This window comes from Colossoma macropomum, unplaced genomic scaffold (genome assembly GCF_904425465.1).
Source record: "Colossoma macropomum unplaced genomic scaffold, Colossoma_macropomum, whole genome shotgun sequence".
Lineage (NCBI taxonomy): Eukaryota > Metazoa > Chordata > Actinopteri > Characiformes > Serrasalmidae > Colossoma > Colossoma macropomum.
In genome coordinates this window covers 22,652,873-22,679,396 of record NW_023494791.1, presented here as the reverse complement: position 1 = coordinate 22,679,396, position 26,524 = coordinate 22,652,873, and the positions used below count along the sequence as shown (strand labels likewise).

Sequence of the window (26,524 nt, the reverse complement as noted above, 5' to 3'; positions counted from 1 at the left end):
AGAGCACTCTGAACCTTAAATACGTTTTGTCACAAAAGCCGTTATTGTACATTGTACATTTACAGCAGAAACAGTCGAACGCAGTGCTGCCAGAGCCAGTTTATGAGGAGCCTGGCCTCTTCTGATTTCCCCTGTTGTATCAAAAACATGATGGCAAAACCCCAGATTATGCCTGCGAGCAAGTCCTCAATGAATGGGAGTTCAACAGCTAAAAATGAAAAGTTAAGATAGTTTCTAATCACTTGCCCAGAACTTTCCTTTAATTTTATAAAGTAGAAAGATGTATTTCACTAAAAATCAAAGAAAACTGGATGTTTCATTTTTTCTACAGCAAATGGGTTTTGGGCAGTAGGACATTAGCATTACTGCTAGTGAATGCTGATTGGTTGGTGAACGGAGCAGCTCATTGGCTGTTCGCACTAATTGACGCCATTGTCACACATGAGGTGCCGTTTTAAACTCCTATAACTTAAAAGCTCTTTAAAATATAACAGCGGTGTTGAAATGTTTATGCTATTTACTGTTCAGGAAATGAAAGTATTCTTTTATTTTAAAAATGTTTTAGTATTTATAAACTATGATTTTGCTGAAATGCTCCATCTTAACCCATTCATTCTGGATTTGCTCAGGAGCGCCCTCTAGTGTTTGAGAAACCTGGAAGACATGACAGAGCGGTAATTCTTCTCTCTACAAGTTCTATGGTGCTGCTCTTGAGCAGAACCCCATAAATCCGTTCAGCCAATCAGTCGCGATATTCGGGTCAGGTGACACAGCACTGCTAACTGTTTTACGCAGAATCTCAAATCTTCTCCCAACAAAGTGCAGCACATAGGTCTTAAAATAATGGCTACCACATTTAAACAGTGCACAGTGTGTCTAACAAAGAACCACTTTGGATTCAGCCATGTGTGCACAGTTCTGGACGTATAGTGCCATATTTGGGTATTAAAGCCAAAATTGTATAACCTGCATAGTGCACTATATAGGGAGCAGTGAGCCATTTGAGAGTCAGCCTTAGGATTTTCCGAGGTATGATCTTACAGATGTTTAAAATTGCCCTTTAATGGACTGATTTTTGTTGTGATTTTCAGCACTTTACCTACTTGTTTTATATTAAGGAATGTTTAATAGTGCACTCAAAAGAAACTTTTATCCATTACATGGCTTTGTTTAACTGAAATGACCATTGGAGTTATCTATTTTTGTCAACAAAGTTTAATTTTGTAAGTTACCTGTATTTTGAAGAGTTATTTTACTTAATCAAAACAATCCAACTGCAGCTTGATTGATATTACCTGGAATGCACAATAAAAAAAAAACACCATTTATGTAAATTCATTAAACAGAGAGATCTGTTTTTGCAAATTAACACTTCATATACTTCATATATGTAGATGCACGTGTGTATGTGTGAAAGAGGGAGATAGATTGAAGGAAAGTTCATTAATGAATGATTCTGTGTGAGAGAGAGGCTTAAGGAAAGCTCATGAATGGTTGTTTGTGTACTTCAGGGCATGCTAGCACATTACTATGTACATCTGCCTTTCTGCTGCAGCCTTGGCCTCTACCTGGACAAGGGAGGCTAGTTAGCATTAGCGGAGAGGATTAACATGAGTAAAATTTTCCCTCTGCTGTGTAGATTTATGACGTGGTCTGCAGCTGGCCTGACTTAACTCTTCAGTGTGTAATCCTACAGGAGCTTAATTTAGCAGGCAGAGTGATAAATATGTGTATTCTGCACCTCAGAAATCTCATTCAGTACCATCAGTTTTTCTCTGAATACAATATAGAGTGTAATAATGATATTTTATTAACAAAATCCACTGGGACCAGTACACTGATTTCTCAGATGCGCAGTACATGTGACGCTGCTGGTGTAATAACATCCCAGACATATTCACACATGCATTAAAGGGGCATTCCGGCCTAAAAACTAGCATTTTTAGTCATGATATGTAGCATTCTGTAGAACAACATTATATCCCTTAGCTGGTTTGACAGAATTCACAATCTTGTATCCTTTTTGTGTTTTGTCTCTCAGTCTTCTCTCACTACAATATCCAGCATACATTACACAGATATGTCATAGAATCACTGGGAATCCCTCCATAATGATAAAGAAATCCTGATCGCTAGTGTAGCCGCTGACGTGGAGGCTAATAAATACAGAAGTGATATTAGACTTGCTGGCAGTACCATCAGCTATTTGGCTTCCTTCTGTATAACCAGCCAGTCAAGACAAACAGCCCATCTTTAAGCATTCACCCCAAAATGCTTCAGATTTTCAAAAGTTCCTTCCACCTTCAATATACATCATCAAAAGAGGGTTTTCCTAGTCTTTAAGCCATAAAATCTCTCGAGACTACTGTGGCACAGCTGTAGAAGGCAAATAAGCATGTTTACAACAGATGTACAAATAGTCACATTCTTCGTTCTGAGTGTGCCTTTAACTAATTTTTACCTTATTCAAAATAGACGGTTTCATATTATGATGAAACAATAAACCGAATATGATATATTTAATGCATTCTTACTCACAATGTCTCACACTGTCTTTAGATAGACTTACATGATAAACAGTGCAGTAAAGTGCATATGTAAAGTTCTTCACTACATGCTGGAAGCAATAGGAGTTTGTAATTTTGATTTGCCTGGTGCACAGCCAGTCTAAATGCACTCATGGCATTCCAGTGCACAAAGCCACCTCCCCCTCTAGCTTGGCCTGTCCTCTCTCTGCCATTCTCTCTGCCTGTCCATGCAAACCTGCTCGCCCGGAGCAGACAAAGAGAGGGGGGAGGAGGCCAGCAAAGGGGCAATTACACTTATAGCCAGTGAGTGACATTCAGTAGTGAGGTCAGCTGCTCAGCTGACAGGCTAAAACGAAATATGGTAAAGTGAAAAAGAGCTGGTCTGCACAACCTCCTGCCTGCATAAACACGCCTGAGGCAGCTCAGCAAGCAATCCAGGTGCATTCTTACAACAGCATAGACAGCATTCCTGCATAAAGAGTAGGGCTGCAACGAGTTGATTAGACACTGATAATGGAAAAAGTCTGAACTTTGGTTTAATTAAATACAACAGCACTCCATAATGTTCATGTGATGCACAGCATTGTCTTTGCGGTACACTTAGGAGGTGCTGGGGGCCATATGTCTAATATCCTGCTGAACCATAAAACAAGAAATTTGGTTATTACACAGATGGAACTTGAAAGATTTAACAGGGCAACATGAGAGGAAGGCATGATGGCTTGATTAATCAGTGAATCAAATAATGGTCAACAGATTAATCAGTGAACCAAATAATGGTCAATAGATTAATCAGTTCCAGAAATAATCAAAAACTAATAATCTTTAGAATCTGCAGCTTATAGGTATTATCTAATGTATTAATTTTCCGACTACCTTCAATGTACAAACTACTCTGTGTCTGACCCATGACCCTTTCGTACGACGTGGAAACAAGCAGACATTTGGGCGCAAATGATGAATCAGCTTCAGTGTATCAAATCAAGCGTGAAACCAACCTACCAACACTTCATTTACATGAAACCTAATTCACCCTAATTCATGCAGATGTTTCTGTAGGGAGCCAATTAAAATGACAGCATTCCACAGCTCATGAACCAATGGCTGTGCTCATAGGTGGCCTCTAAGCGCACTGCTCCCCCTACTGACCAAGCTTTATAGTGTAAAAATTAATATGTAATGTAGTGTAATGTAGATGCTTCTGCTCTAGATGTGTTTTGTATATTTTATTTTTTGTCAGTAGTATAAAAGAAAAGCACAGTGTAGTATGTTTTTAAGTGGTGCGGTATGCACAAACATTTGTAATTATTAGTAGTATTGTTATTTCCAATTTTTATTTTTGTTAATGATATTATGGTATAGTATAATGGTAAGAGACTGATCATAGTTTTGATTAGTTAACCACAAAATAGGCATATTTTTCAGGCTGTTAAACCATTACACTCAAATTTACACACACTCCTACCAGACGAGAGTTTGATCATACAGACAAGCCAAAGATGAAACTGATAAATAACAAAACCATCTGTGAAATTTGAAAACTGCACAAGCAGAACATTGCTCGTGTCACTGAAAGTACATATGTGCTGTATGAAGCTTATATTTTATATATTCTCATCTACAGTCCTGCTCATCATTATTGGCACCCATGAAGTTTAAGTACATATTGTGGAATATCCCCTGAAAAAATTAATCAACTGAAACAGTTTTTTTGTATAGAGCACTCATATTTAAAACAAAAGAGCAAACTATAAACAACAATTTAAAACAAAAAACAATGTGAGGGAAAAACAGAAAAAACCTAAAGCTTGCTGTGACACTGGTATTGGCACCCTTTACATTAAATTAGTATGGAAACACATTTTCACTCACCTGTGGTAAATCGCAAATGATAATCACCTTTGACAAATTCAGTGCCCATGTGACATGAATTAGCCAATGAATGATGACTTCAGGGTTTTAAAAAGCCATACGTTGGGCCATGTTCATTTGGTGAAGACAAATGGTGAAGACAAAGGAGCTGTCTGAGGACATCAGAAGTGCTATTATTAGCAAACACAAGACTTCCAAAGGGTATAAGGCCATCTCCAAAGACCTTGGTATCCCAGTTTCAACAGTGCGCAATGTTATTAAGAAGTTTGCCAAGCATGGAACTGTCAAGAACCTCCCTGGACGTGGGGGAAAGAGGAAAATTGACAAGAGAAGTCTTCGAAGGTTGGTGCGAATGGTGGAAAAAAACACCAAGGCAAACATCCAAAGAACTGAAGGCCAACCTGGAACAGTCTGGGGTCATGGTTTCAACAAGTACCATACGCCGCACACTAAACCATGCAGAGCTTTATGGGCGAAGGCCAAGGAAGAAACCATTGCTAAAGAAAAGACATAAAAAGGAACGACTGATCTTTGCCAAAGAGTACCTTGACAAACCACAATCATTCTGGGACAATGTTTTGTGGACAGATGAAACAAAAATAGAGCTTTTTGGCAATGCAAAGCAACAGTTTGTTTACAGACGGCGCAATGAAGCTTATAAGGAAAAGAACACCCTGCCAACAGTTAAGCATGGTGGAGGATCCATAATGCTGTGGGGTTGCTTTGCTGCGTCTGGTACTGGAGGCCTCGACCGTATCACAGGAATCATGAAATCAGAGAATTATCAAGAGATTTTAGAGCGAAATGTCCTACCCAGTGTAAGAAAACTCGGTTTGAGCCGAAGATCATGGGTATTCCAGCAAGACAATGACCCAAAGCACACATCCAAAAGTACACGGGAATGGTTTAAAAGGAAAAAATGGACTGTTTTGAAATGGCCAGCAATGAGTCCTGACCTCAATCCCATTGAAAATCTTTGGGGTGAGTTGAAATCTGCCATTGGGAAAAAGAATCCTGCAAACATTCAAGAGCTTGAACAAACTGCAAAGGAAGAGTGGGAAAAAATACCAGCTGAGAAGTGCAAGAAGCTTATAGATGGCTACAAGAAAGGTTTGGAGGCTGTCATCACAGCCAAAGGGTGTGCAACCAAATATTAACAAGGGGTGCCTTTATTGCTGCACATGCTGTTTATTCTGTTTCTTCTTTAAAATTGCAACATGCAAGTTGAAAAACAATGTTTTTTTTGTTGTATTACTTTGGACCTCCAATTAAAAAATCCTGAAGATATAACTTTGGTACATTTACATTTATTTCTGAAGATATTGTACAGGTTATGCAAAAAAGGACGGGGTGCCAATAATGGTGAGCAGGACTGTATGTACAAACATGTGATTAATCACTGAATGTTCCCAAGCTCCAATTTCCAGATTTCCATGTTCCAGATTTACACAAACAGACCAAAGGAACATTTTAACCAAGCAACATTAAAATCATCTGTGGAGAATGTTTAAGCTTCATAGTGGGGTTTATGAATCAGTTTGATGACACACCGTACAAAACAGAGTATAATATAGAAAAATAGTTCCCCTCCGTATTCCAGCTGCTGGAACATGATCCAGTCCAGTACTGTTATGCCTCTCTATAGTGCTGTCGGGCCACGGCTGTGATAAGGGCGGCTCCTTTTCCACTGCCATCCTCGGACAGGACAAATTCCACCTCACACTTTGGGGCAAGCTCCTTCACTGTCTCCTTAAGGATTCCAGAAAAGCTGCAGAAAGACAAAAGACATGCATTGTCGACTGAAGGAAAAAAATTGATGAGTCTTCTGTAATAAAAAGATCCGATCTTAACAGGTTCATTTCAACACTGTCTTTTTAGGTTTAATCAGGTTGTGTTAGAATAGAGAAAACAATGGCTGCAATGGGTGGAATGAGACTGAGAACCATCGTCGATTACAAGGGTTTACTCACTGTGGATGGAGTTTGTAGAGCGTGCCATCCACCCCCACAGTGATGTCCAGATGGTCTAGTCCTCGGTTCTCCCGGATTTTGTCAACAACGGCAGCCATTCCTGCTCCACAGAGCTGTGCGGCTCGGCATGACACAGCACCACATACTTCCTTCACGATAATACTGTCATCACACGTGCTGTCCAGACCCAAGTGCTGCAGAATGGACCTCACTTGTAGTAGCGCCAGACGGTCACTAGGGGGACAACAGCAATAGATTACACAGGAGAACACAGCATTAAGATAACCTCAGCAGTGGTCACCAACCCTGGTCCTGGAGAGCTACTGTCCTGCAGAGTTTAGTTCCAACCTGTTTCCAAAAGCTGCCCCGTCCCTTACTTAACTCTAATAACTTAACTCTCTGATCCAGCCAATCAGGGACTTGGGAAGAGGTTGATTAGCAGGAGGAGGTGTGGCAAATTGTGGTTGGAAGTAGGTTCTGCATGAAGGTAGCTCTCCAGGACCAGGGCTGGAGACCACTGCTCTACAGCAGTGATAAGCAAGCAACTAGTAAATTTATTTTCACTTACACCTGAACATGGAACCTTAGTCAGTATGAATCTCGATTCATATAGCTGTTTTCTACACAGAGTTTAGAAAGCGCTTCAAAGTAGACTTTTAAAGTCTAAAGCAAGAAAAACAGTCGTTTCTTTTGTTCTTGCTCTAAGTGGTGTAAGCAGTTGCTAAGCAGCTGCTTAGGGTTTCTGAAACGCCAGAGGGCCCCATCATGTGTGTGAAGCCCACTTTTATGTGAACGAGGCCCACATTTATATATAAGAAGGGTTGTGTTCCAAAACACATTATAGACCATTTCTATAGACTTTTTTCATGATATATGTTGTTGGGAGTGGGCTTTTCACTTTTCACGGTGCTATATTATGATTAATAGAGATTTATTAGAGAAATTAAAATGTGTGTTTCCTTTATTCATGATGTTGTTGTTCTTTTGAAAAACTCTTAATATGCAAAATCCAAAATTTTCACAAATGGATATACAGCATTTTGGAATAAAACTCTTCATATGTATCTGTTTTTTCACTCAATTATTCCTTCATTTATCATTTCTGCATAATAATAGGATCAGGGTGGGTTGAGAGACCCCAAGTAGGATGTTGCTTAGGGCCCCACAAATGTTCAGAAACAACCCTTAAGGAATAATAAGATCACAAGATAAGAAGACTACAAAGCACACAAAGCACACAGGAACAAGTAAAAATCTCACAACCCCAGAAAAATATATACAAGAAAACACATCAAAACTTCAAAAAATTGTTCATCAGTTCAACCTAATAATTACTTCATGTGGTAGCAAGTAAATTAACTAGTTTCATTCAGCTCTAATGAATAGTTTGAATAAACCACTGTTTTAATTGCTTGTTACCACATGAAGTAATCTGAAGAACCATTTTTTACAGTCTACTATAAACAAAAGAATAAAGCTTATTTCTTAAAATTTCCTTTTCCAAAATAAGGTTACGTTCCTAATTTAGGAGTATATCACTTTACAATAGTAACTATATAATGTAGTTACAATATGTTGTAAAGCAAATGAATCCTTTAGGTATTAAATACACCACAAACATCAGAACAAAACAGGAGAAGATAGATAAAAAAGAAAACTGTCTTACAGTCTGAAAAATGTTGTACAGCAGACGTTTAACCTGTCTCACAGAGTTCCTTTACGAGAGCTCAAGTGAACTAAATTTGTTTTTTTATTATGGTCATAGTAGACCCCACTGCCTTTCAGTTCCTCGGGATAGCTGTGAGATTCGAGCAGCTATCTCTGGAGGTTTACCTTTCAATCTGTGAGAGGAACTTGGTCTCAAAGATGCCCCTGGTCTTCAGAGGCTCTGTAATGCGGCCACGGAACAGAAGACCCCGTCTGGTGAGGTCTATGAGAATCTGCCTGACGATCTCTCCCAGGTACATTCCGCTGGTCATCTTCTCAAACCTGCAGACGAATGCAAGATAACAGCATGTGAGAAAGACTGCAGAATGGAACGTGGCCTCTGTCTTCAGTCTGCCATATTAGCTAGGAAGAGCCTTCATTGTAGGTAAAACAGAAACAAAAACCAATACCCTCCAAAGCAGCATGTCAATAACTCTGGCTCTTTATAAGCACCTCACATTTCTACAGGAGGTTGAAAAAGCCACCAGTCTAGGCGTTTGTTATACTGCAGTGCCTCCAAGTGGGCAAATATGAAACGATAAAGTAATAGGCCACAAAAAAGTGCAAAAAACATAGGCTCACTTCAGAAGAGTAAATACTGAGCAAATACTTTTTCCTATATTGAGTAGGTCTATTTTATCTAATGCAATTTATGATAGAGATATATCTCAATATCCTCAATATCATTAATATCAAAACATCAAAATCCCCATATTTGGATGAAGAGAAAAGCACAGCTGCTCCCACCTTTGTTTCCCCACATTCAGGGAGCCTTGGTCCACCTCCTGGTCAAACCTGGTCCGGATGTCCTCAATGTTGTCGTTGTCCCCAAAACCGCCCCACTCTGTGTTAACACACATCTGTCCCTCATCCCCTTCCACTACTTCAATGTTCTTCATCTCCTCCATGTAGCACACATTGCTGCCCGTTCCTGGACGGTCAGGGAACACAGTGAAAACCAGAGAAGCCCACTAGGGACTTTTTTTATTTTTTAGATTTGCAGGGTAGCATATGTGTTTACAGAAAGTCACTGGGATATAAGTAAAATTTATAAAAGAAATATATTTCCATTTAAAATATTTGTCTGTAATTTTGTAATATATTTCCACATGTCATCACTGTCCAAAAAAAGAGAAAGTCTCCATTTTTTGATTTTCGTTATTGTACATCATTTGAGCACAGCAGCAGTCCTTTACATTTTATGAAAATTTCATGATGAATGGACCAACAGAAATTCTCCCAAACTGGTTGGAACAAAATGCCTTTACACTACCTTACATTACAAAGAAAAAAAAGTAAAGAATTTTTTGTGTTCTCCTATGAAGTTTTAATTTTGGAGATACTTGCATTCCTTTAGACAGCAATGATATATTGATATATATGTAAATATTAAAACTAACACTATTATATGTATATATCACCTACCAAGGTGCATATATTTCAATATAGTGACGTATATGTGCATATATTCAAAAACTAATTTAATACATTTAATCAAAACGTTTTTAGCAGATAGATTTTAAAACATCTCATATATCGCACATATATTTTATATTCTATAAGACCAAATTTATGTACTTATATTTTTCCTCCATATGGATAATTTTGCTTTATGTATTTTATGAATATACAACTGAAATAAGGAGCAAAGTTACTGTGACTTGAGCTTAAAGGTAGGATAAGTATGACACATTAAGTGAAGGGGTTAAATGAGGGCTTTTGGACTTCGGGAAAATGAGACAAATGTTTGGTTTGAAACCATACCAGCAATAAGTCCAATCTCGCATTTAGGATCTTCATATGCGCACGTCATCATCGTGCCAACTGTGTCGTTCACCACAGCAACAATGTCAAGGTCAAATTCCTAAGAAGACAGAATATAATACATAACACATATAAGGATTATTGACATATTACAATGGGTGCAGTGATTCCACAGATAAGGGAAGAAAGGGAACATTGTAGACCATGGCTAACCAACCCTGCTTCTACAGCCCTGCTGTTTACTTCCAGCACTAACCTAAAACACCTAATCCAGTTGATCAAGGTCAGCAGCAGCTCGTAAATATTAGAACCAGCTGTACTGGTAGTAAACTCTTCAGGGCAGTAGATCTCCAAGCATGGGGTGGAGGAAACCTCCCGTAAATCTATAAGAAGGGTCCATTTCCTACATGAATGTTGTGTTCAATTTGCTCCCCAAGGTCCATTTTTACATGATCTTTCTCAAACCACTCTTTAATTCTAAGGGATAAACAGGCTGTTTTTCTTACTGTGCCTTTAGGGTGATGCAAAAATTACAATACCCCCATCTAATTTCATGTTTTTTTTGCTTTTCTAAGTGAAAATAAGTTAACACATCCTCTACAGAGAACACACTTAAATATGGCGTTTTTACTAATTTTAGTGCACAATTTCTGTTTATTTGCTGAGGTTAACATGTTGAAAAAATAAATAATAAAATATACAATGAGCCATATTTTTGGAAAAACACATTTTATGTTTTTTTTTCTCCAATATGTTAAATTCAGCAAACAAACAATTATTGTGCACTAAAATGTGAAGAAGTGTGTTCTCTGTAGAGGAAAATGAAGAAAACATGCAATTTGACCAAGGGTGCCTAAACATTTGCATACAACTATATATGTAAATGACATCTGTTCTGATTAGTTGCTCTGTGTTGCCCATCATTCAAAAAGTAGTCCAGGCTAAAGCACTCCTTGTAACTTTAATGTGAATGGGTGGAGCTAAACTACAGAAGGCTAAATTGAGAGACATATGTAAATGGATTCATTTTTGTGACATTACAAAAACTATAAATTCAGAATGGGATGTTTTTTTTCCAGCCTAATGTCTATTAATGCACTGTAGAACTGAAGAGTAAAGGATATATTTTGAGACTTTAACAATGTTTATATTCTACATCAAATTCTTTTATTTAAAAAGAAATTAGGAAAATTGGTTTTCCTTGAAATGGGCCCTTTGAATCATCACAGTTAACGTAATATGAGTGCTGTCCTCTTACGTTTTGTCTCTTTATGGCCTCCCTCAGCATATCCACCACGTCATGCCCCACGCAGTCAGTAGCTTTGAAGCCTTTTGTCCAGCTCACCAAAGTTCCCTAAACACGGAAATGGCACAATGGACAACAGTAGGGAAAATAAACACTGAGAGACTTTGATATGCCTGCAGAGTTTAAAATGCATGTTACAGAGCACATTGTATCAGTGTTGTTATTTACAGTGCAAAAAACATTTTTGACCAGATAATGACGCTGTAATACATATATCTATCTCTCATGGTTAAACTGGTGTCATCAGAGGTACATTAAGCCTCTTTACTGAGCAACAACTCTGATTAGCACAGGCAATGTCCTCCTTACCTTATCTATACCAGTCTGGCTGCATGGGAAAGAGAAGGTGAAGCCCAGTGGCAGGCGGGTGTTCTTCATCCCCATGTAGTCCAGGAAATCTGAGATACAGTGCACTATGTGATCAAACAGCTGAAACAAGAAGGAACATTGATTAAATATTTCTTCAAAGCTTATGCAGTCTGAAAACTTGATTATCATTCGTTAGCATTAACTCCCATCTAAACTCCAGGCTTATTATTCAGTAACCACTCTGAATTAATCGGTAAAATGAAACTAATATGTAATATGTAGTCACAGACATGAGGAATGGAAGGAACTGTTCTTTAAAAAAAAAAAACAGTACTGTGCAAAAGTCAGAAACCTCCCTTCATTTATTTAATTTCCAGTCTAAACAGCCATTAAGTACAAGCTATTCATTTTTTAGTATCTATTTCTGAGGTGATTAGAAATAAGAAAGTCCACTTGCACAAGGAAGAGGAAAGTCAAAGTAAAATAAGACAAAACTAGAGTTCAAACGTTGATTAAAAGATGTGGATAAAATGGGACTCCTAACAAGGTGCAAAATACAGGGAGTCCTGGAGGGTCCAGGGCCTTGTAATTAACCTCATAGGTCATTGCTCAGTGTGCTTCAACCACAAACTGGGAACTCTAAAAATTCGTTTAATATTCTTATCTAACTAGAGATGCAGCACTAATGTGCCTCAGGGTGGTGCTGTAGCATATTGGGTTCTTCATAGCCAACTACTGTGCTTGGGATACTGCTGAAAAACTGTACAATATGCCACAGCATATTAATAAATATAAAAACTTGCCCAATTTCCCAAGAGACTGGTGGAAAAAGTGAATTGTTACTTACTTACCAAAGCAAAAAACAAAAGAGGAGATGTGTATAACCCCAATTAATGAGAGGAAAGCAAGCTAGCAAAGAGCATTTCCAAAAGAAGAATTGTTGAACTAAACATTTTGTTGTCAGTGAAGTAGCATCAGGACCACTATGGTAAGTGAGTTAGCAGCCAGCCAACACTGGAGTAACCATGCAACATGGGACCCCCCTATTGCCAGTGAGCATTTCGCACACAGACTCTAAACAATCATGCAACACCTGGTAGACCACCAAACCTGTCACCATCAGATAAATAGAACTTAAAACTTTTGTCTTTAAGAGAAAGACAGAAAATCAAGCTCCACTCTTTTGTCAGATCTGAAAATTTTCGCAGGTGTTTCTGTTCATCCTTCTACTGTGAGAAGACAACTACATGGGCTTCATTCATCAACTGTTCTTAAGAAGAAATTTCTTCTTAAAACTCATGCAGTTTTTATGAAGATTTTGATATTCACCAAAGTTTTCTTATTTGGGATTTGTTCTTAGGTAAGAACAGAATCTACACACACTCAAGAACACAAAAATGCAAACAATTCTGCAGTTTAAGAACACATTGTGGATGTAGACTTTTTCTTAGGATCTTTCTCAAGAACAAATTTAAGAACAAACTTAGGAAGATATTGGTGAATGAGTCCCAGTGTTATGGGTCTCATAACAATGGCCTTACCACCCCAGAGTTCAGACCTCAACATCACTGAATGTGTTTGGGATTATTTGGATTGTGAGAAGCAGAAAATGCAATCAACATCTAAGACTGAATTCTGGAGGTGTGGAAAAATATAGTAAGCCTCCCAAAAAGAACAGAAGCTCTTTCCTGACACTGAAAAAGAAATAACTTGTACTTAATGGCCATTTTGATTGGAAATTAAATAAATGAAGGTAATAAAGCAGTGCATTCCCATTTTGAATTAAGATGGCAGGAATTCTGAATTTTTTAATTGATAACACTGACATAATGCACCAACACTAAACTACAAGAAGGTATATATTTGTACCTCTTCTCCAGTGCCCTGCATGATCTCCAGTGGAATTGCGTAGATCTTGTTATACATGCGGACGGATTTGCGTATTCCACTGCGGATCTTAACCACCAACACTCGGAAATTGGTTCCACCCAGATCCAAAGCAAGGAACTTTCCTCTCTCTGAAGGAGCAGCGTCACCAAAAAATAATATAATTAAATGAAGATATAACTTATTTGTCCCTAACTCCACCTTGAACTTCACAGCCAACAACATAAACAGACTCTTGACTGGTTTCCATAGTACTTCATTCAAGTCATTGTAAATACCACAGGTACATGGAAGAGCTGTCACAGAGAGTGTTCTGCATATCTAAAGCCACTCTGCTTGTCATATTCTGGCTGTATGCGGCTCTCTTACCTGTCCCATCTGGAGTCCTGTAAACGTAGGAAGGCAGCATTTTGACTGAGGCGGTGTCATGAGTGTCTTTCTTCAGGCCACGCTCCAATTCCACCCGCATCTTCTCCTTCACCTGCTGGAGCTGCGCTGAGCTGAGTGTGAAGGCTGCGAGGGTGTCATTGATTTCTTTGCGCTGGGACGCTAGACGCTGTGCCACTGCAGTCACCATGGCAGCCCCCTTCCCACTGCCACTCTCTGATAGCACAAAACGCACGTGACAGTCAGGCACCAGACGCCGGACCACCTTATGGAGCCTCTTGGCATACCTGCAGGTACATCTCCAATTAGGTTTATTTGCATATCAACAAGGAGTGCAAAAATGATCTGAAGGTGGTAATTCAATTGCACAGAGTTTAGGATTTTACAATCAATAATAAAATAAACAATGTTTGAGCTCATTTTTTTGCAAAAACAAAATTCTTTTATATATTATATATTTTCAAACTCAAAATGTTTTGCAATGTTGTTTTTATTTTCTATATTCCACTACTATATAAATAGTTTGTCAAATCTCATTTATCAAATTCGATCGTGGTGAAATTTGTGATCTTCATGATAATGCAGAAATTGTTATATTAATTTTTATTTAATTTTGATTTACATCACTGAGATTAACTATGTTTTATCTGGACATTGCTCAGTGTTTAGGTACACAGGGGCTGCAGGGGTGGAGGGGAGTGAGCTGACATACTGAGGGTGAGTTCTGTAGACTGTCCCATCCACTCCAACAGTGGTCCTCAGGGTCTTCAGCTTCTTGTTCTCTCTTATGCGGGTGAGGATGGCAGCCAGGGTGGCAGCACACAGGTTAGCTGACCTGAAGGACACGATGGTGCAAACATGCTGTACTGCAATACAATCATCCTCAGTGGGACTGAGGCCCAATTCGGTGAGGATTTCCCTTGTGTTCCTCAGTCCGTCTTTGTACCTGAAAACAGAAACCAGTTCTACATTTAAATAGGCTGCTTTGTCACTGTGTCTGTAAGACTGATATATGTAAATAAGCTCTGTTCTGATTGGCTCTCCTGTTTGTGCCTCATTCAAAGAGCCCTCCAGGCTGAAGCACTCTTTATAGTTTCATTGTCAGTGGGTGCGACTAAACTGCTAAAGGCTGAATAGGCATATGTATGTAAATGCACTGGATTTGGGAAATTATAAAGATTTCAAAAAGGGCTGCTTTTGTAGCTCTATATCCATATATGGTCTAAAAATATATTGTATTATTTTGTTAGTACTGATAAAATGTTTTTTACAGTTTTACTATATCATGTTTTAGTCACAAATACATTAACAAAAAAGACTGATTCTGGTTTGTATGGAGTCCAGCAGATTCAATGACCTAGAGTTTGAGGCTAAAGGACTCCTGATAGCTGAAACACCACTGATTAGTAATTTGGTAAGCTAAATTGTGCTTATGAAACACTTACTCTTCGATCATACAGACATGCTTGGTCTGAAATTTTCCCTTGGTCCGAAGAGCATCCGAGACTCGACCCTTAAAGAGCAAACCCCGCTTGGCCATCTTCAGCAGAATAAGCCTCACCAGCTCCCCCATGTACATCCCACTCACCATCTTCTCAAACCTTGAGGAAACAAGACCAGGAAAAACAACATCTATGAAATTGATTTGCAGCTCTATCTCACAGACAAATCATGGATTGGTTGAAATATATCTGGTTAAGAATATATCATTGAACAGTGCAAAGGCACAGTATATCACTAAGCAAGCCTGTGTTATGATAGAATATACCATTAAGCACTGTATTTGCCATGTTCAGCTAAAAGGCAGGGAAGTCAAGAGAACCATTTAGTGGTGAGTATGGATTAAATTGTATATAAGTTCTATGTCGTGCCAGAGAAGGGGTTAAAATGTTTAGATCTGCAAGACTCTAGGAAGGGTGTGATGCCCTTACCACTGATCCACTGCTGCCACTGAATACTAAATATGTCTGCAACCTCTCAGTTTTAGTTACCATATAAATCCTTATTAGTTCTTTGGTTAGTTCTTTAAACACCAAGAACCTTCCAGTCCAGACTTCCCTCCCTACATACACTATATGGCCAAAAGTATGTGGATACCCCTTCCTAATTTTGAGTTCAGGTGGTTCAGCCACACCCATTAGTGTATATTAGTGTATAATATCAAGCACATTGTCATGCAATCTACATAGACAAACATTGGCAGTAGAATGGCTCGTACTGAAGAATGATGTGGAACTGTTATAGCATGTCACCTTTGCCACAAGTTAGTGAAATTTCTGCCCTGCTAGATCTGCCCTTGTCAATTGTAAGTGCAGTTGTGAAGGACCAACAACAGCTCAGCTACCAAGTGGTAGACCACACAAACTCATAGAGGGGCCCCTAAGTGCTAAAACATGTAGCACCTAAAAATTGTTGTCTGTTGCATCACTCGCTACAGAGTTCCAAGCTGCCTCTGGAAGCAACATCAGCCCAATAACTGCGCATCTGGAGATTCATAAAATGGGTTTGCATGGCTGAGCAGCTGCACACAAGCCTAAGATCAGTGTACGAAATACGTCCTGGTATTTGGGGTGGTCCCATTGGCTGGCTACTGCAGCTTTGGCAATTCTTTTTTGGAAAAGCTCCTTTCTAGTTTAGTAATGCACTCTTCCACATATTAATTGAGATCTTACACATCTCATCTTTTGTCTTCAGTTTGTAAAAAGAGTAACAATTCACTATTTCCACCAATCTCTTGTGAAATAGGGATGTTTTCGGATTTATAAATATTGTGGCATATTGTAAAGTTTTTCAGTTATCACAGGCATAGTTACTGTTGCTAGGCCATGAAGGACCAACTGGGTGAACTATAAATTGCTGCAGTGACACCCTGAGGCAGAGCAGTGCTGCAGCTCTAGTTATTCAAGAATATCAAAGACAGAAGCTCAGTGATTGTGGATGAAGCAGCTGAACAGTGAGCTTTCCCTGAATTTGTATTTGAGCATTTTTCCCTAAGAGAGAGCATAGCGTCATAATCAGTTTTTTTTTTTTCAGGGACCCCCAGAATTTTCATTTTGAGACATTCAGGGGGTCCAAGAGGTTAATTAGGAGGTCCTGGACCCCCCCAGGACCCTGTGTATTTCGCACCTTGCCTAAGATCAATATGTGCAATAACAAGCGTCAGCAGTGAGGAGCAGTGTAAAGCACACAGCCACTGGAATCTGGAGCAATGGAAGTGTTTTCTGAAGTTATGAATCACACTTCACTATCTGGCAGTCTGATCAATGAATCTGTTTTGGGGAATGCCAGGAGAACGCTATGTACCGGAATGCAGAGTGCTAACAGTAATGTTTGGTGGAGGAGGGATAATGGTCTGGGGCTGTTTTTCACAGTTTGGGCTCGGCCCCTTAGTTCTAGTGAAGGGTAATGTTAATGCTACAGCATTCATGACGTTTAGACTATTAAATGCTTTCTACTTTGTTACAGTAGTTTGGCTAAGGCCCTTTCCTGTTTCAGCAGGACTGTGCCTGTGCACAAAGTGAGGCATGGTTTGAGGAGTTTGGTGTAGAGGAACTTCAGTGGCCTACACAGAGCCCTGACCTCAACTCCAATGAACACCTTTGGGATGATTTGTAACACTGATTGTGAGTCAGCCCTTCTTATCCAACATCAGTGTCTGACCTGACAAATGCTCTTTTGTCCAAATGGACACAAAATCCCACAGACACGCTCCAAAAACTTGTGGAAAGCTTTCCCACAAGAGTGGAGGCTTATATAGCTGCAAAGCTACATAATATAGCTATATATTTGCTTCATAGTGATAAGTCTATAATAAGCCTGAAGATTAATAACTGAATACTAAGCTCAGTGTTTAATTGGTTAGTAAAAACATACAACTGTTTTCCAGGGTTGATGGAAGCTGCATCGATTTCACGATCAAAATTCGTGATGAAATCATCAAGCACCCCATCATCTCCGAAAGCGCCCCACTCTGTGTTGATGCACATCCTGCCCTCGTCTCCTTCCACCAGGTCAATGTATCTCAGCTCCTCCATGTAGCACGCATTGGTGCCCGTACCTGACGGAGCACACAGACTGACATCATCTGTGTTTAAACTGACTTTATGACATCAGAAATAATTAAAAGGATGCTGAACATTTGATAGAGTGTCTTTGCAGAAAAAAATACAAGATTCTACTTTTTTTTTTTTTAAATTGAGAATTGGGTAATCAAATGAAATATACTTTATGTGGATACAATACTCCTGCAATCAAAACCTGATCAGATCATAGTTCAATTAGTATTCAGGCATGGTCAGTGTGGTCTCACCTATGATGACTCCCACCTCACAATGCTGGTCATCATATCCACAGGTCATCATGGTCCCCACTGTGTCATTGACAAGCGCCAGGACATCCACATCAATCCCCTGTTTCCACACACAGCACTGGCTTTATAACTTCAAAGCACTTTGTTTCATGTCAGCATTTTTACGTTCTTTAAAATTAAATAAATTATATATTAAGTATTAGCTATTTTTTCATACCCCCACATTGCTGATGGCTTGCCTCAGTGCCTGTACAACGTCGGTGCCTTGTACACCTCTGGCCTTGAAGTTCTTTGACCATGAGAGTAGCACACCCTGTAACAATTTAGAAGAAACATCTTCAGGACAGCATTAGAAAGCTATGAAGTGACTTGCGCTGATTTATCAATGTATTGATCAGAGGCATAACTGTGGGATGCAGGGGTGCTGGAGGTGTTGTTGCACCCCCTGCTAGCCAATAACTGGTACTGTGCAAAAGCCATGCTTCATTTATTTAGTTTCCATTCAAAATGACCATGAAGTACAAGTTAAACATTTTTCAGCATCAAGAAAAAAAGAGAAAACATAAAAACAAGAAAATTACACAGAAGCCTCAACAACTAAACATAATATACATTTTCAGTAGACTTGCTTTCAGTTTTTAAAGAAATCTGCAGGTATATTTTTCTACACCTTCAAAGTTCAGTCTTAGAAGTTGGTTGCGTTTTCTGCTTCACACAATCCAAATATTGAGGTCTGGACTCTGGTTCGATTTACAAACATTCTTCTTTTTTGTCTGTTTCCTTTTCTCAGTAACAGCATCCTGACAGCTACACATCCTTTAAGACTCATAGTGTTGAGCTTTCTTCTCACAGTGGTTGAATGAACAGAAGCACTTGTGGATTTTTTCAGATCTAAAGCAAGAGTGGAGCTTGATTTTTTTCCTCTCTCTCAAAGATGAAAGCTTGAAGTACTGTTTATCTGATGAAAACAGATTTTTTGTTTGTAAGCGGCCCCATTTTGTCTATATTTTAAATATGTTTTTGAACTCCAGTTTTGGAAACTCCTGTTTTTTCTCTTATTTTTCCTTTGACTTTCTTATTCCTTATGCATGTGGATTATCTTATATCTAATCTCCTCAGAAATATCTCCAGAAAAATTAATAGCCTGTACTTAATGGCCATTTTGACTGGAAATTAAATGAGTGAAGAGTGCTGTCTGACTTTTGCCCAGCACTGTATGTAAATGTTTTGTGGTATCATCAGATTCTTAAAATTCTCAGTGCTTTGTACCTCATCTAGTATAGACTGGAGACAAGGGAAAGAGAAGGTAAAGCCCAGTGGTTTCTTCTTCTGGTTGATGTTATTCTTCTGCATGAAGGTTTTTAAAGACTGTGCCACATGATCAAAAAGCTGTAAGACAAATGAAGAGACATGAACAGGGGTCAATCCAACTAAGCCAAAGTTTAAAAGATGACAGTATACAACATGCCAGGCTGTCAAAATCAATATTCTGTCTTTATCTACAGTCTATAATAAAAGACAATACAGGAAGCTGTGTCAAAGAACGTGACAGTTCAATGGTCATTCAACGTCTCTTAATTGCTCTACAGGATGTTGTGTCATTTTCCTGAGTATTCCTTATCGGCTCTTCTTGCTAACCTCTTATTCGACTCAACTGGACAGTAACGATCAACAAAAAGTAAAATATACCCCTCAACCTCCTAGTTTGGATGACACTTCTTTATTCCCCCTTTTCCCCTTCTGTGTATCATGTATTTCTTATGTATTGCTCTATCCCACTATCCCCACTCCTACTCCCTCCCTCTCTCCCACCCCCCCTCTTCCTCATTCCTCTTCCTAATCCCTCTGTGTTACAACAGAAAACTTGTCATTGTTTTTAGATCTTAAAACTGCTTGTTCCATGGTTGTCAGATTGCACATCATATTAAGCTCAGTTTAACTGAAATGATTTATCTGTGCTTTCAATTTACGAAAAATAACCTTTTTGCTATATTTATAATTGTAAGTAACTGGATAGTTTCTGAAGGCATTGTAAATACAATTGTATGCAAAAGTTTGAACACCTCTCCAGACAAATTAGAAGTTTTTTTTTGCTGTTCTAAGTCAAAAGCAAACGTCCTCTACAGGGTATAAACTTAAATACGGCATTTTCTGTGAATTCTAGCACACAATTTCTACTTATTTGCTCAATTTAACACATTGGAAAACACACACACATATCATCTAAAACACTTATCACTGGAAAACCATAAAGCACAAAATCAAAAATGTTCCACAACTTTTGCACAGGGCACATTTGATATTTTATTTCGCTCAATATGTTAAATTCAGCAAATAAGCAGTAATCGTGCATTAAAACGTGGAGAAGTATGTTCTCTGTAGGGGATGTGTTTACTTATTTTCACTTAGAAAATCAACAAAACGTATTTGACCAGGGGTGCCCAAACTTTCGCATATGAGTGTAGCTGAGGATTCTCCTGATTGATGTAATTAAGGATGCAGAGTGTTTCTCAGGGTAAAGCTGTGAAACCTAGAAGGTGAAATTTAACCACAATCACCTCCTCCTTAATGTGAAAAGGGAGGACTTTGAACTGCTGACATCATTCTCATTCACTCTCACACTGTTTCAACTGGTATCCCATTTTACTCATAGACAGTAAGAGCAAACCACTCATATAGATGAAATTCTATATATTAACTTCTAACATGGTGTTTTATTGAAAGGTAATAAGAGCAAACTACATAACACATCCTAACATAGCATCTCTACTAATAAAACTTCGATGTGAAGAACTTACATCTGTTCCTCTTCCATTGAGAATCTCCTCTGGGATGGGGAAGGTCTCACTCTCCATCTGCACTTTTCTTTTTCCATCCTCAGATACCTTCACCTGGAGCACCTTGAACCTGGAACCACCAAGATCCAGTGCCAGGAACTCACCTTTCTCTACAAGGGTCACAACCACAAAGCAGTCATTTTCAGAGAATCTGTCTATTTAAAATAAACGCAATGTGTAAAACATATTAAAGTATGATTTATTACCTTCTATGAACTTTGTTTAACATTTTTTTTGGCCAGTTTTTATTTCTTTGTAAAAAGTATACTTCTAAAGTAAGATACAGCACATAACAGTCCTCCCGATAGGCCTAGATAGCTGCATTCAGTTTTGCATCCCAATTATTTTAGAAGTGTTTTAACATATTCACAGAAAAAAATCAGCATCAACCGCAGGAGCATCACGGCATTAGTGACATTTTTAAAGCTGCACTAAGTAAGATTTGGCCATTTGGAGACCTCTCTGGTGGAAATGTGTAATTGCACATAACACGCGGCATACAACATTTCGCGATTGTGTCAGTTGTGCTTCAGACCCCTTCCCCAAGCAAATAAACCTTGTGTTTGCGAATGACTTGACAGAGCACTCAAAGAGAACAGTCAAAACTTGGTGAAGGACGTGTCTTCCCGAGGACGTAAGTGAATTATTTACTATCGTCATACATCTTTATTAGTATAATGTTGAGTTTGCATTTGAGACCTAAACATTGAGCCGGACCTTCTTATTGACTTTGTGTGTGTAACATTAATACAAAAAGATATGATGTGATGTGGTTCAAAAACTCCTGCCAAATCAGACCCGACACTTCTGGCTTCTGAATTATTATTTCAGGCTTTACAGGGTGAAGTAAATACACAACATATTTTTGTAGGTTTTTTCCTGACTCAGTAATACTTCATCTTTTAGTTTTATCAAAAAAAAAAAACTTACATAGTGCAGCTTTAAAAGCAGTTTTGCTATCTCGGTCTATGCCCAGTGAAAGTTCCTTGAAAGGTACAATTTGTGCTTGATGTTAAAACACAAAGTTCACCATAAGACACTAAAAAGCTCAAAAAAAAAGTCACGAAAGAAAAAAGCCTGCATTAGATTTAGCTTAGATGCAAAAGGAAGAGTAAACAAAATTCAGTAGCTCTTTGGGAGAAGCCATTTGACAACATCTGACGTGCTTTTGATATTCTGATAAATACTGAAGTGTACCGGAGCCGTCTGGAGTGGAGCACACGTGTGTGGGCAGCATCTTCAGAGCAGCTGCGGCGTTACTCTCCCGGGACAGACCCTTCTCCATCTCCTCTCTGAAACGTCTCGAAATGTCCCAAAGCTGCTCATCGGAGAGGCGCATGGCATATAGGAAGCGGTCCACCTGTTGAAATAGAGAAGTTAAAAGCACAGAAAACTGTGACTCTCAAAGGCTTTATGCCTTAAAAGAGCGGTTCACCAAAGAATCACTGAAAAATGTTTATAGCTTAACACAGGGGCTGCACAGGCCAACCCCATCAAATAGGGAAAGAATATTAATTAAGCCAAATTTGTTACAAATTTTGCAATCTGGATTGTTTTCTGTGTGGACTGTTTTTATATGCTCTCCGTCAAGCTCTGCCTTATTTATTCAAGCCTCCAGTCACTGCACAGCAACAGTTGTGCGCCAGTGCTTGAATTTAAAACTGCAGTTGCCATTAAAAGATGTAACTGGGGATGTATAAAAGTGAGATTTCGTCATTTTCTACCCATCCGAAGCCAGAAAAAAACATTGTCATCAGTTTTACTAGCGACGCTGAAATGGGCTTCGTGTAATATCAAATGTCAAAGCAAACATCAGTGAAACAAAGGTAAGACAGGAAGGAACATTTTTATGCCTGCCATGCTGATATGTTTTTTCCTTCGTTGATTAGGTTTAGGTTTTTAAGTGAGCGGTGTGGGGTTTTTTTTCCAGTCTTTGCTCACCTCAGTGGCCTAATTTTTTCTCAGCCATGTCTTCTTTGGATTTAGTTTAGGTTTAGAAGTTTGCTGTGTTGTTTTTCACACCTTTGTACATCTTAGCTGTCTGATTTTAACTCAAATATGTCATCTTCATTTGGCAAATGTGCCTTTAGTGATCAAACACTTGCTTTACAGTCTTGATGGTAAAGGGTGCTGCAATTGCATTATTTTGGTCGATTGCCAGAATATGGTGATGTTACAGGGTGGAAGTGTTGGAATAGATATGGTAATGGCTGATATTAGACAAAGGTATAGTAAGAGAGCTTTACTGTATTCTAAAAATGGCCAATGACCCCAGACTGGAATATAGTACAACAAACATCTGATGCAATCTGTCCAAATTCTTTTCTAAAAATAAAGGGGGTAAACTTAGTAGAGACTATTTCAGCCCAATGAACGTTGAGGGAAAGGGCAAGGTCCTTGGCCTCCACTTACTTTCCACACACCAATGAGAATCATCTTCATTTGGCAAATGTGCCTGTGGTGCTCAAACACATGCTTTACAGTCTTTATAGTAAAGGGTGCTGCAGTTGGATGTGTTTATATGAAAACATTATTTTGGTTGATTGCCAGAATATGGTGAGTTTACAGGGTGGAAGTGTTGGAATAGATATGGTGATGACTGCATGGAATAGGCTGCAGCCTGACTTAATGACAAAGCATCTTCCAGTTCCCTAAATGCTTGATACCCGGAATCTTAAATATCAAGATGTAAACATTCATTAAGATGTAAACCTGTAAACAGTCCATTCAGAGTGGTTTGAATTGTTCACAGTGGTGGTGATGGGAACCAAACATCCAAAGCATTTTAATGCCTCTGAAAGTTACCTCGTAAAACATTATGACATGAAATGGTCACGAATGCACTGCCTGATGCCTGACACGTTGTTTTATGATGGTTTTGAGATAAGCTTTTGGCCTATATATGTTTCAAAAGCTGTCCATAGCAGAGGGGTACATGCAGGGCATTAAAAGGCATTAAACCATGTTTATTTCAGATTTACCACTATTTTACCATCGTCAACATTACATATAAAACCTCAGAAGACACATTGATTGGCTACTTTTGTGTTGTAAACAATGTGGCTCCTGGTTCCTATCACCACCATTTTATTCTTTACATCTCAATGAATCTATTATGCAAAAAAATTCTAAGAATTTGTGGAATTCCTCTTTACAGCATATTTGCCATCCTGCTTGTTGTGCTTGCTGGGTTCATTGGTCTAAGACTTTCTGTAACTGTCCTGATATTTACCAAAACGATGTAAGCCACAGAATGTAGATAAGAAAGGCCCAATATAGAACGTTTACACTGTGGATAACAATGACTGAAAACTAATGGGGTTCAGTGAGCATAAGCTTACATGAAGGCTAATTAGTCCTACTGACTTCTCTTCATTATCATCCACATCAACATTTTGGGTGAACCTGTCTTCTGTCACTGTTTTGGTACATTTCGGTTACCCAGAAAAGTCGTAAGATGAGTGGTAAAGTCATAATGCTAGTGATTTAGATGTCTACTACAATTATATGACGTTCCAAAAGATAACAGGGGTGTGCCTGTACAACAAATGAGCATAGGATTGAAGAAGGAATGAGATATTAGACAAAGGTATAGTAAGAGAGCTTTACTGTATTCTAAAAATGGCTAATGACCCCAGACTGGAATATAGTACAACAAACATCTGATGCAATCTGTCCAAATTCTTTTCTAAAAATAAATGTGGTAAACTTAATAGAGACTATTTCAGCCCAATGAACGTTGAGGGAAAGGGCAAGGTCCTTGGCCTCCACTTACTTTCCACACACCAATGAGATGTGACATAAGAGAGTTAATGATTCGCAGGGGCCACCGTGTAACCACATTCATCACCAGCATCAGGCCAGCTCTGCTGAGGAGGTGACTGGCAAACGTGTAGGTGGGATTATACTAACTCAGACTGTCATTTGAGCATGATTTCTCATTCAAGCGAGAGAAAATACAAGAGTGGATCTCTGCTTGTGGGCACAATGGAATCACAATGGGAATCAACATGTTTAAAATTTAGTTTCGAGTGCCTTCAGTAAAGCTTAGAAGACAGCATCTGATAAATGTGCACATCATTTAGAGCTTCAAATGGATTGAGGTAAAATTTACAGCTCAAACAGGTTCATTAATACAAAGTTGTAACTATACTGATTTTTTAATTTACAAGTAAATATATGATGCAATATATTTCATACATTTTAACATTTTGACAATTCAGTGATTAAAAAGTACCTTTTTGATCTGATCCTCCTGCAGCTTGGTGAAGTAAAAAGACAGCAAATGCACAGCAAACATCTTGACTTCTCGTGGTGCTCTACTTACTTCAGTAAAATATAAGCAAAAACCTCACACATCAGATGTTGACAGCTTTTCCCCCCAACGTCGAGATGAGTTTTCCTCGGAAGTCTAGCTCCTGAGTGTGAGGTGAAAGTTTTTTCTACTGAAGCTGCTTTTCCTGTGAGAGAGTTAAGCCCTTGTACTCCACTCCCCTCCCCTCCCTTACTCAGGCTAAATCATTAATGGCTCAGCCTCCTCCTGGCCCTCCGCTCTTAGAGCTCTCCTAGCAATGCCTTTGGCACCACTCCAGTCACACAGCCTTTTCCTTTGGGTCCTGCACAGTGGCCGGTTTATGAAAACAGTCACAGCAGAACAATAGATAAAGGAGAGCCTCTCCAGGCCTGCGATTTGAACCTGTAAAAACATCCTCAGTGTGAGGAAAAAGACCGAAAAGCTACTTTGAAGTGCTTATCTCCACTGAATGGGAGGGGCTGCTGTTCAGAGAGAGGTTTATAATCAAGACTGGTGTTCTTCACTGTGTGCAAATGAAGAAAAGCCATTGATTAATGTGCCGCCACTGTTACACTTTAACCACTTTCACTTAACTGAACTGTAATCTCAGAATGTGACTGTCTTTATCAGCAAGGGTTTCTCATGTAGTTTCTATGGTGACAGTCATGGATTAAATGGTAGGTTCAGCAAACACAGCACAAGAAGGAGATGTTCTAAATCACATCAGTGTTAAGCCACAACAGGGGACCTTTCCTGTGCAGCCTGACCTATCATTCAATCAAGACCACTTGCAACCACTCTTGAAAGAGGAAAACACAGTACACACTCTTTGGCATTCATTTTCACTAATGTTTTTTAGATGTAGTCTGAGAAGGTATTGCGTAGTGCTGTACGCAATTAACATTAAAATTAACAAATAATTTTTGTTAGTCCCTTCACTGACCATTTTTAAGGGTCAGTTTTGGGACTATCTGTGACATAGGGGTGGGCAATACTATGTCAGCGATCATTATTGCTATAAAATACTGAAGCGTGTTTGAGAAATGTTAATTCTGGGTTAATTGTTTCACAGCATTTATTTGCTGAGGGACTCTTATTGTGAAGGTGGGACTAGCCTTCCTTAGGGGATGTATCTGTTAGAACAGGAAGAACTGTGGTCAGTCAGAGCTGCAGCGAGAGTGTGCAGACGTGAGCTGAGTGTAGAGCGAGCTGTTGGCAGAAAGCCTTGTTTATTGTATAGCGTGGACGTGGCCGACTACAGCTGGACAATAAAGCACAACTTGTGCATCAGCTGTGTGTCTTCTTTAATACCAAACATGTGGATAGCATCAGTACGTAAAGAACAATAAACAAG

General features: G+C 38.9%; 1 protein-coding gene across 1 annotated transcript; it reads right to left on the bottom strand.

Moving 5' to 3' along the window:
• Positions 1-3,739: 3,739 nt before the first annotated feature.
• Positions 3,740-25,578, bottom strand: hkdc1 (hexokinase domain containing 1). Its single transcript, XM_036574445.1, has 18 exons — positions 25,114-25,578; positions 22,074-22,236; positions 20,838-20,986; positions 19,309-19,428; positions 18,257-18,352; positions 18,040-18,139; positions 17,604-17,787; positions 15,176-15,331; positions 14,443-14,676; positions 13,713-14,017; positions 13,326-13,474; positions 11,457-11,576; positions 11,100-11,195; positions 9,842-9,941; positions 8,825-9,008; positions 8,204-8,359; positions 6,371-6,604; positions 3,740-6,168 (listed from the first exon to the last, which is right to left on the bottom strand). Exons 1-18 carry the CDS (start codon positions 25,174-25,176, stop codon positions 6,030-6,032), a joined length of 2,748 nt encoding a protein of 915 aa, XP_036430338.1. The 5' UTR covers positions 25,177-25,578; the 3' UTR covers positions 3,740-6,029.
• Between the last annotated feature and the right edge of the window lie 946 nt (positions 25,579-26,524).